Genomic DNA, 12,141 nt, shown 5'->3' with positions numbered 1-12,141 from the left:
GCTCAGGCTATAAAAGATGATAGAAGCTGTCGTTAAAATGAGTGACTGTTACACTTTTATGTACATATTAACTCTCCCCACAGGATGTTTTTTAGGTTTATAATGGCTGAGTGAAAGTTCTGCATTGAAACCCCGCCCTCCTCTCCACCAGCTGAACAGGGTTTTTGGATTGCTCCATGATCAAACGGTTCCTTATTGTTAACACACTCATTGGGGATATATGATGTGGAAAAGGTTGCTGTGATGAGGTTTAGGAAGGTTCAGAGAGTACAGGGTACATTTTTTAACAAACTTAAATGCAGATTTAATGAGTATTGATTTATTCCAATAATTGGTCTCTGAGCAGGCATTGATCCTCCTTTTTTCTCCGACATCCTCTCCTGTTACTGCATATTGGGGAAAATAATACTGTTTCTAAAAACCCGTATCTTATCAGTGTTTTCAACCACATACTGTATGTTTTACGTATCGACTCAGCATTTAGGAGTAGAGAGGGATGCTCTTAGAACCGATGTAGCCTGATGACAGTCCAGTAGAGGTCACAGACAGACTCCTATTACACCCTCCACAATGCAGCATTACATCCTGAGTCAAGCCTCATTTATTCTCCCTCTCCCTGCCTTCATTCTCTCCTTGTCTTCTCTTGCACCCCGAGGTGGATTGCGGTGAATAATCCATCTACGATTATATCACAACTTTAATACAGGTATTGATGACATTTTATTATTTAGTGGTGTGTCTCTTTGTGTGGTCATGTGCCGAGATGAGGAGCTGATGGGGATTTCAGGGTTGGCCGACCAGAAAAGAGTAGTTACACAGTCCATTTCCCTCCTACGCCAATTAGCATGTCTCCTGCAGAAGCACCTCCAGTGAGTCATTTAGGCATAGATAGCAGAGGAGAAGTTTGAAGCAGAGTGGGACAATGAAGCTTTTCATCCCTATCAAACCACCAAAAAAAATTGATCTTTCCTAAGGGGAAAGCGTGACGTATTTATTTGGCAGATTTGTTTAGTTGTTTGGATCCTTTTGTCTCCCCAAACCGGTTTGAGTGAGGTGAAAGTGGTGTGTTGCGTGAGTATATAGAAGACTAACTGTCAAAGATTTTACTGCACTTAAGTACTGATTGAAGGTCTCTTTTCATTAGGGAGCTCATCATGAAATGTTTCATATCCTCTCTGAGCTTACTTTCTCCTTCTCATCCCATTTGAGCTCAAGGATTCTGAGAGAGAGGAGAAGTATAAAAAGAGATGGCTCCTGAAAATAACCACAGGGTGCATTTATTACAGTTCAGAGGAATTGAAGGCACATAAAATGTGAAATGTTTGATTTTGTTAAATATTTTTTCTTTCAAATTGTTGCAATTTTTACTTATCTTGAATGAAGTTATAGCCATTGCCATAGCTTATCTTGTGTCAATCTTTTTTTGTTTTTTACATCATTTTTTTGTAGATCAAGTTAAATTTTGTAATGATTAATGAACACATACTTTTGACAATTAAACAAGACTCAGGTGCTGTGCCTGTCATACCAAAGGTGAAATAAAATTTCCCACTGGTACGAGCAGATGCAGACAGAGCCATTAAAATTCAAGCTGGACCAAAGACCCACCACCATGAATACTGAACGGCTCTCGTTACTGGTCAATGCAAGTCCTTGTTTTCACTGTGCATTCTCTAACTTTCCAGTTCATTATTTCCAAAATTAAGTCAGTGGTCCATAAACAGAGAACATGGTCGGTTTTTCAGGATTTGTACTACTGCATTTCTTCACTTGGGTTAGGTCCAGTATGTATCCAAGGTGTAGGATTTCTTCTTTGTAATGAACTTTGACATTAATTACAGGACATACTGCAGCTTGCATGTCTTGAAATGTGTTTGGAAAGGACAGTTTTATGCAGGTTTAAAAAATGCAATGGGGCAGAACTAAGATAGGATAAAGTGGGAAGCACGGAAATGAGAAAAGCCTCAGCTGTGCACCATCACGTTGCTTTAACACCCCATACAGAAGACTATAATAATTTTAGCAAACTCCTCCCTTTACAGTGTCTTAGTTCTGTCTTTAGTGTGATAAATTATTTACTACATGAAGTCAAAAAGATGTTAAAAAGCCCTTCAACCACTGCAGGGAAATAGTCATTTACCAAATGGCACAGTGTGCAGAGGCACAATAGATTGTATGTCTTTCAATTTGGTTATTCTTTCTTGCAAAGCATCTGCCTGGCACTTTGGTTTTCACTTAAGCTTATGTGGGTATATTGCATCTCCATCTGCATCTCTTTCCCCCAGGGATGCATAATTCCTCACATTGTAAACAGAACGTCTTCAGCACACAGTAGCACTGCTCTAGAAATAAAGATATTTTACACTTATTTGTTTTGATAAGAATTTGTTCCGTCCCTCTGTTAATCATCTGAAAGTGAAAATTGTGAATAGTCTCATCTTGTTGTTGTACAGCTTAAATGGCCCAGCAAATACACCCATTGACAAAATTACACCCCCATTCATTAGGAGCATGAATACGCCTTCGTCACATCATACCAGTGTCTTCAGTAGTTATTTCCAGTGCTATAGCTAGTCCAATCAGCTCAGAGACCTATCCTGAAACCTGACAACACACTCCAATCCTTTATTTCTGTAGCATGAACTTTCCTCTGCAACACAGATCTGCATGTTAACACAGACACAATAAAACAAAACCATAAGAGCAGTAAATGAAACGTGTTCACGATCCTTAATTCCCTAACAGCTTCTCCCGACATGTCCTTGTCTGTAGCATTAGGGTAAGGCAGTAACAGTGAGAAGAGCTTAACAAATCGTGAACTGAGAGGTTAATTTGGTGCAGAGCTTGTATTCCATCTTTCCCCATACAGCTCACATTGAGCCAAGCAATTTGTCTATTTTATTCGAAGATCAAGCAGACTGACCCAAACCCAAACAATATGATTTGCTTCACTGTTAACTCAAACATAGCCATCCAAGGTTTCCTCAGTCCACTGCACAATGTCCCTATGTCCTTTAGGAAAACACTGCTACGGTTTTTAGTCAGGGTTGTTTTGTTTGTGCGCTCCTGACACGGTGAGGTGAAATGAGAGATGTAGTTGTATTCTCCAACACTGTTGGAGAACTCTCTGTAGCAAATGCCCCTTCTAATTGAGATTGCTCTTTCCCTCCACAGAGACACTGAGGTCATTTTGATGCAACAAGGAGCAGACCAATGTGCAGAGTAGCACTCTGCCTTGCTATTTCATTTTCAGTGCAGTAGATCATCGATGTAGTACTTTAAAGATATCCCATTTCATTGAGCACTGAGGTCCTCTGCTCCAGGTGCTGTGTGGAACCGGTCAAGTTTCTGCACAAGTCTTTGGCTGTGCTCCATCTCTGCTGAGCCAGCATCCTCATTAAGCCCTTCAACTAGGTAAAGTCGATGGTACACTGCCCAAGTGACTGCTTGCCTCTAAGGATTTTCGGCATCATTGCACTGGCAGATCGGAGTGAGATATTTATACAAAACAAATGTTTTTGTGGCTCTGTAGGCAAGGCAGTTTATATGAGGGCAAACAGGCACTCAAATAACAGGTTTCACATAAATAGATATTTATTTTTCTGAATGCGTTGAATTTTATTGTACTCGCATGCCTTGTAAAAGATAGCTTCACAAGCACCTTTGATGTCAACAGAAAGCACCAATATTCACATTTAATTAGCACCTTGTGGAGAAACATCGCCTCTGTTATCAGGGCTTTTTATGTATTTATATCTCATTGTCCTCATTAGAGCGTCACTGAGATTTTTATGGTCCTTAATCGATTTATAATTGAGCACACTGGGTTTCAAGCTGACCAGGAAGTAGCTGTGAGACAGGGCAGGTAATATCCAGCAGCTGTCCCACATCTTCAGCATGAAGAAGTTAATGAATTTTGTTCCCCGTAGCAGTGCTCGTTGTATTTGGATCAAGTATTCGCTCTTTGGCTCTGGGTTTTGTGCTCTGTTCTGTTCTTGGCTTGTAGGCTCCATTTCCCTTTGTTTCCCTCCTTCCAATCTTTCACTTCCTCAGACTAGCTCTGGCAAGCAGAGTTTCTTTGCTATCTGGCTCCTATCTTCAATTGACTTTCTCTGCCTCCTGATGCTCCCCCACTTGTTCTTAATGTATAATTGACGTGCTGGGGTCTTTTCAGGCTGATTGAAGAGTAGTGTCTAGATCTAACAGCCAAATAAGTCAGGGATGTCTAATAGCATTTCATTTGCCACTTTTCAGGCATTCTTTCTTTTTGTGTCATGTCCTTAAAAGAAGAGACTGCTGTAAGGTGTGAAACAGTGTAGATATGTCAGTGAGGACAGTGAGGATGGCTCTAGACAGACAGTGGAGCGCTTGTCTGACTAAAATCCCTCTGGCGCAATTGATTTACAGTCACTTTGCAGTGAATAGGCCTTGTAGCCGTTCCCGAGAGAGAAAGGGAGAGAGCAGCAGGGACATGGCAACACCTGCATCACTGATGGGTGCATCATTGATGACCCTTTAAATAATCTAACCCCTAGATCACTCTAAAGTCACAGCCAAACCAGACCCACCACAGAAATGCATTATTCAAAGATGTTTGATGAAACAAGCAATGGGTGGGAACTGGGAAGTCTTCCACCTCTATGGTATCCTATCAGCAATGAATTGACAAGATAGTTTCGTTCGGTATGGGTCATGTGTCAATGATGCTGAAAGTCAGTAGAGATGTGTACACAGAGTCCCTGAAGAAAGTGTGCTTAGAAAATAGTGTGTTGCTTTATCATTTAGCTGCTAATCTCTTACATTGTGTGAATCTGTCAGGACTCCACTGGGTGCAATGCAATTTTAAACAGACAGATATAGCTTTTTAATCTTATGCTGCACATCTGCCCTAGCCCTTTGAATTCTGCCTGAAAGCGCTGTTTTCCTAAGCCACCATCTCAGACGGTGTGAATAATTTACTTGTTATATATCTCACAGTGGCTGTACACTTTCACTGAGGAATTACTAGGATGCAACTTGTAAGCCTGGGGAAAGATAGATGGTGAGTTTCATTAGAAAGCTGTATGTGCCTGGAGCTTAGCTTGTTTGCTACCATTATCAGGATGAATATCGTCTATAGCGATACATTTAGGTCCTTTTCTAACTGTTCAAAAAAATATGATTTGGAATATGTTTAAGGCGGCGCGGTGGTGCAGTGGGTACCGCTGTTTCCTTACAGCAAGAAGGTTCCAGGTTTGAGCCCTTTGTATGTATGTTCTCCCCGGTTCTCCCCGTGTCTGTCTGGGTTTTCTCTGTGTTCTCCAGCTTCCTCCCACTTCCAAAAACATGCAATTTAGGTGAATTGATGAAGTTAAATTGCCCATAGGTGTGCTTTTGTGCATGGGTGCTTGTTTGTCTTTCATGTTGTGCCACGATGCACCGGTAACGTGCAACAAAGAATACCGTTCAGGAGCGTACCCCGCCTCTCACCCCGACTCAGCTGAGATAGGCTCCAGCACCCATGACCCTCAATGTGGAGGAAGCGGCTGGAGACGAGACAACTATGGTTGTCTCATGTACAAGAAAATGGATGGATGTACAATTAATTTTCATGATTTGCCTCAAGTATTTATACCATCGATGAAGACAATAAATGTGAATAAGAAGGCTAAAATCTTTTTTTATAATCATTTCGGCTGAGAAGTGTTTCTTCAGCATAACTTTTTCTTTGCTATTCCTTCTCAGATATTTTTTATTTACTTTAACCCGACAAAAGAAGTCATCACAAGTGCTTCTAATTAAATATATAATGTTTAATAATTCTCTGTAATGTACTGTCTGACACAGTTATATGTTGTACAGTGAATATCACCATTAAAATAATAAATGCCTAATTAATGATGAAAAGTTGGCTGAACTGAAAACAACAAGACTTATGTGTCTTATGTGTTTTTCTGTATCACTGTACTTTTGTTTGTTTTTTGTGGTCAACATGGAGGATAACTGGAGTAAAGCTTATTTAAGTCTCTAACCTTTCCTGAAATAAAGTGGGGGAAAAAAAGTCTCTCATGGGAGTCCGGTCTTAAAATTGACTTCTTTTTTCTTTCACAGTGTGCCTCAAGGAAAACCTTTTTCACCTACTGCACAGAAAATACAAATAGTCTATCTTTACTTTTAGGCTTTTTCTTTAATTTTTAATGGATTCTCCTCTGTGATTCTGTTTCCCTGTTACAGCTGGCAGGTCATTTGGTGCTTATATGGAAACATGAATCAAGGCTTGAGGGATTTCATGGCGAGAAAAGAAAAATCTTCTTTGATCTGACTTGAATATCCTCAGTCTTCATTTCAGTGCAAAATCAATGACAGCTTGACCAGAAGTTGTTGCTGAAGATGGGCTGCAAAAAAAGGAAGAAAGAACTGTTTTTTTTCATAATAAAAATAAAGATAAAGTTTCTATAAAAGGCAGATTGCATCATAAAGTGATAGTCACTCTGGTGTTTTCCCCAGTGTTATGAATGATTGTGCTGTAGAAGAGTTTAATTACTTAAACAAAAGGTTAGTTTCCAGTATGGTGCAGCAGATGTCTACAGAATATTAGTTTTGTTCTGTGTATTTACTCTAAGCGGAAGAGGGTTCACAAATAAGGTGTGACGCATAACGCTCAGTCAAACTGTACAAAATTATGCATGGGACTGTTGAAGCTGAGTGACGGCAGCGGCCACAGAGGACAGCAGTAATTTGACAAAAGCTGTCACACTTGATGACAGGACAAACCCTCTCAGAGCACTCAATATGGGAAAGTCTCCTCCAACTTTAACACTCACACACACACACACACTCACACACACACAGACACACACACACACACACACAAAGTGTGCATCCCACTCTCAGACATCTTTTTCCTCCAGGGAAGATTGCAGTGAGGTGTTGGGTGGCTCCGTGTCACTGAGCCAGTTATTGCATCGACTGATAATTCTCTGAGTCAGCTACTTGGATCAAGGGTCACCCTTTTTTTCTTTATCTTTTCTACCTTCCAAGCTTCTCCTTGTTTCTTTTTTCCCTGTACACATCCCACATGTGGGTCCAATCTCTGACTTTTATACTCTCTATCTATCTTGCACACACCTTCATCACGTGTTGCTCCATGTCCTGTTTTTTGTAATTATTTTCACCTTGACTTTGTTGCTGTGCCACAAACTTGAGGGCTGGAAAAATAGAGTCACATCTCCTCCAATTTCCTTTGTGTGAAAGTTAATGTTGTTCTTTCCCCCTCCTCTCTGTAGGGTTCCCAGTGTCACTCTGTCAGAAATGACATTTAGACAGAAAAATCGATTCTCTCTTGGTATGGTGGTGCACTCCAAATGCTGCCTAACCCATATGAGAAGGTCACATACATATTCCTTCCTTCCCATCTCACTCCTTTTCATTGATTGAAAGAGAAAAAAAACAACTCTCTAGTAACCACAGTGACACATGCCTATCACCCCACTGTCCTATTCGAAATGCTGTTAAACTTCTGAACTCGATTCGGCCTTTAGAGCAGACTGGAATATTTTTATTATCTCAGCTGGAAGCCTCAAATATTAAAGCAACCTACATAGTAACAAATACACTAGCAGCATCTTTGTACTGCATGTTTGCACACCAACATCAGTGAGAGAAAATGGAACATCAACATCCAAGTTGTTTTGACAGCATTTCCCACTAGCCTGAAATGCATGCTTGAAAATCTAGAATGCTAAATGTTTCAGTCTCTTACTGATGCTTATTAAAACTGAAACAGTGCAGACCTGGCATGCTATCATGCATCAACTCCAGTTGTTAAATGATGTGTCCGGGATATACAGTTGCGCTCATGGATTGTGAGAGTAGAGTAATAGCCCAGAGATTCTTATTTCCTTTTATTTATAGAAAGAGATAATTGTTACAGAATCACCGTTAGTCAATTTGACTAGAGTAAGACAAGTCAACAACAAATACTCTTTTATAAAAGTGGCAGAGCTGTCAGCATTTGATCCAGTATATTTGAAATGAAAAAAACAATCATTTAAGTGTGAGTGCTGGTTTTCAAACAAAACCACAGCAACAACTGATGTACTGTATTAAATTCTATTATTCAAACTATAAGTGAGTTGAACTGTCATTTCCCACTGTAATTTTTGCGTTTTGCTGTAGCACGAGTTATTTGACCAATTTATTATTAATCATTACCCTGGAGCATCTTCCACTTGTATTGGTGTAACAGCAGTGGCTGCCCAAACACTGATTACCTCGATAGTAATTGGGGATGCCTTGATCTTTCACCTTCAGATGAAATATCAACACCGCAACTGTCCAACAATGAATAGTAGATAAGGAGCTCAGTGTTGGATTGCCAAAGAGATCAGTTTATGCCGATGGTATACAGGCCTGATGACAGCGTGTTGTGGTAGAAGCAGCGGTAGTTGTGGAAACGGGGCAGAGATTAGCCTGTGCTCCTTTGGGATGAGATCAGACATATTGCAAGGAGGGAGCTGGGTGATTTAAAAGTCACTTCAGAGAACGACAAGTTCCACTCATCGGGCATTAAATACATTTAATTCAATGTATCCCTGCCCACCTTAACTCATGAACCTTCTATTGCTCTCCTCTCTAGCTGTAAATCCACTCCACCTGTCTGGCCTCTTAAACTTAGTATTCCTCCAGTGTTGCCTCAAACCCTTCCTCACAGGCGATATAATCTGGCCTGAGTGCCAGCCTTCATTCTGTATATCAGCCACTCTGCATAGGGACATGACCTTTAACAGTATTTTCAGCTGATGTTTTATTCTCTTGCTTTAATCGGGAAAGCACGAAGGGCCGTGGAGTGAATCCCAGCAAATGCCTAACCTCTGAATAATTTAGACGATGGATGATTGAAGGGCTTTCGTCTAGTGATAGATGATCAGAGGAGCGTCGAGCACCACTGCACCTGTCGCTGTCCTTCATTTAGGAGTGGTCTTAATCAGTCCACTTGTTCATTTAGAAGTGTGACTTTAATGTTGTCCATATGTGTTTAACAAGTTTAATTCTCTCAGAGTCTGGTGGGCAGACTCGCTCCACAGCCCCACTCTCCCTCTGACTTTGCCCTTGACCTTGACAGAACCACTCAGGCTACTTTGTTTGTTTGAGCAGCCTCTCCAGTCCTTCACAAAATAACACTCTGGGCTGTGAATCACTGCTTTAATTTCAGTAGTCTTCAACAAGGCTTTTACACATCCAGAGACATAAAAAGTCATGAATAGCTTTTTTTTTTCTGTGTCTTCAATTCAAGGTTTCAAAGCCTTTATCATCATGTGCAAAGTAAAGAAACAGGGTTTCCCCGTACAATGAAAAACTTACTTTGCCATCCACACGTAATGCCACCAGAGTTGTACAAAGAACAACATATATATGAAATAACATATATGAATAAAACTAACTACCACAAATACATTTTGACCTATTGACAGTTATTTACATAATGTGCATGATTAATGTAGAGTAGCAAATACAAACTTTGCAAAACTGCCAAAGGTTGAACTTTTATGAAACACTATTGAGGAGTCTGATGGCAGAGGTAAAGAAAGAGTTCTTTAATCTGGATGTCCTGCATCTCAGACCCCTGTATCTCTGTCCCGTAGGGGGGTGGGGGGTGGGAGGGGTAAATTGTCTGTATTGGGGGTTCGTTGATATTTTGTCTGCATTGAGGGCGAGGTTGTGATCCCCAAACAATATGACCAGCGTGTCCAACTCCCTCATGTAGTAAGCTGCCTCGTTACCGCCCGTGATGCGTCCAATCACAGCGGTGTCATCTGCAAACTTTAGGATGATGTCCTTGTAGGAGGCTACACAGTCATGGGTGAAAAGGGTGAAGATTTGAGTCATTTTCTTGTTTTGGGGACAGCATTCACTCACATCAGCCTGCTGCTGTGTTTGGTTGCTGAAACACTGTTGTTGTTGAAGATGAGTCTGCAGGAAGTTAAACCTCCTGGCACAAAGGTCACAGGTTAGTGAGGGCCCTTGAGAGATGGATTTACTTGAACTCAGTTTATGTATCTAGGATTCCTATAGAACTCATTAGACCTGAAGTGTCTTTCACCACCTCAAGGGAGCTGCATTTGAAATTCCAAAGATTGTTTTTAAAGCCATCACTAAACATCACTAAGAGCTTCTTTTAGTGGATTTATAATGTGCTTTAAGTGACTTTGTTTGCCCGCTGCAGGCTGATCTGCAAACTTGTGCTATCAGTCAAACCAGGGCCACTCCTGTTTGTTGTTAAAATGTTGCAGCGTATTCACAGATTTATCATCAGTTGTCCTATTTGTCATTTAAACTTTGTCAGATGAAGAAAATTAGCGCTGTGTGTGGTGAATTAATTATTTGATTCTGAAAAAGAAAAATGAGGTCGCTGAATTATCCGCAATTCCTATCTGATGATTGTGTGTGTGTGTGTGTGTGTGTGTGTGTGTGTGTGTGTGTGTGTGTGTGTGTGTGTGTGTGTGTGTGTGTGTGTGTGTGTGTGTGTGTGTGTGTGTGTGTGTGTGTGTGTGTGTGTGTACAGTGCATATACAGTGAGTAAATGTATGCCTCAGCAAGTGTTTGTTTGCATGCGCAGCAGGTTTGTTGCATATATTGCTGACAGGCGTTGAAGTGTCCTAGAGAGGCGGCACAAGATAAGAAAGGAGGAGACGAGTGATGTGAGGGGGGGTGAGGTGTGATGATTTACCATGATGCTGCTCCATATTTCACCTCATTTGGGATTTTTTTTCCTTTTATTCGTGGTTAGATTGCCTCGGATATTTCATTCTAATAGGTGGAGGCAAAAATGTCGCCACCAACAGTTCAGCCTATATTTCACTGAGTGGTGGTCCTGTTGGATGACTCATTCCTCTGATAGATGAACCAACATATCAACTAGTGGGACACTCCACTTTTCTAATCAAAGCCTTCTATAAACACTCTCTTATATTAATGGCCTTGCATCGCCGACTTCACACACATCAGCGGGAGCCTGACAGCATGGCAGAGAGGAATAATGGAATTGCTCGAGTCTACTGTGCATAGTTGTGGAAAAGTTTGGAAGTTTTAACTTTGACCGCAGTAATCACAAATTTGTATTTGGATTTAATATAAACAAATATGCAAAACCAACTTGGCTCAATTACATTTTTCCTGAAATTCCTGATACTGGTTTGTTACAGAAGTAAGTGAATAAGCTGTCCTGTAACTTTTTAGTGATGAATGACTGTGTGATAAGTTGGTACCCTGAGAGAGATTGAGCCTGTTGCACTTCATTTCAAAGAAATAGTACCATATGTTCTTTGGAAGATCTGATATTATGAAACAAAAACCTCCAGCAGAGAACTTGTTGTGGATCAGGTTTGCAGCCGACCCTTATCTGCTGTAGGTTTTCTCACCTTGTTGTTTGTCTTATCTTTTACCTCGCAGTTATGTGGCTGTGGGCTCCTCGGCGTGGGCATTTGGCTCTGTGTGTCTCAGGGCAGCTTCGCCACCTTCTCGCCCTCATTCCCTTCACTGTCAGCTGCCAACATGGTCATCGCCATCGGCGCCATCGTCATGGTAACAGGCTTTCTTGGTTGCCTGGGTGCCATCAAGGAGAACAAGTGCCTGCTTCTGAGCGTGAGTTGAATATGAATACCTGCTTAATCCTCCAATATAAATAAGACACACTTAGACAGCTAACCAAGCACAACTGTACCTTCTTCAACTGCCTTGGAAATTTTTTTCACATTTCTTTGTATCATCCATTCAAATTTTAGAGTATTGTCTTGTGATTAGGGTCTTACATCTATTCCCATACACCTACACATACTGGTGACAGGCCAGCACAGCATCAAATCTTTATTTGCCTCCCATACACAATTTTAGCAGAGAAAGCCGACTGTCAGGAAGATTTCAGTGTGCATTGTATTGAACCACAGGAGCTAATGAAGGGAAATTATAGCTGAACAGTGAGACTGTCCTTTACCATAAATCAACACTGTGTTCTTGTTGTTTTCATGTCTTTGGTCACAACCCAGCAAAGGAACTATTAATCAAGAGGTCTTTTGTGTCTCCATCATGGTTGAGCTTGTGCATCTAAAAGTAGCACACTAAAGGATATTTTTGTGCTCAATAATTTGCACTGTTCAATTATTA

At 40.8% G+C, this 12,141-nt stretch overlaps 1 protein-coding gene across 3 annotated transcripts in view; it reads left to right on the top strand.

Moving 5' to 3' along the window:
* The window catches only part of tspan9a (tetraspanin 9a), a 167,146-nt gene that overhangs the window by 135,094 nt on the left and 19,911 nt on the right, over positions 1–12,141 (top strand). For all 3 annotated transcript variants that reach the window (XM_068313446.1, XM_068313445.1, XM_068313444.1), the window contains one exon: positions 11,431–11,622. In XM_068313446.1, the coding sequence (XP_068169547.1) occupies positions 11,431–11,622 (192 nt within the window). The remainder of the gene's footprint in view (positions 1–11,430; positions 11,623–12,141) is intronic.

Source organism: Antennarius striatus, chromosome 4, assembly GCF_040054535.1.
Source record: "Antennarius striatus isolate MH-2024 chromosome 4, ASM4005453v1, whole genome shotgun sequence".
NCBI lineage: Eukaryota > Metazoa > Chordata > Actinopteri > Lophiiformes > Antennariidae > Antennarius > Antennarius striatus.
Note: the sequence above shows the minus strand (reverse complement) of the source record. Positions and strands in the feature narration are given on the sequence as shown.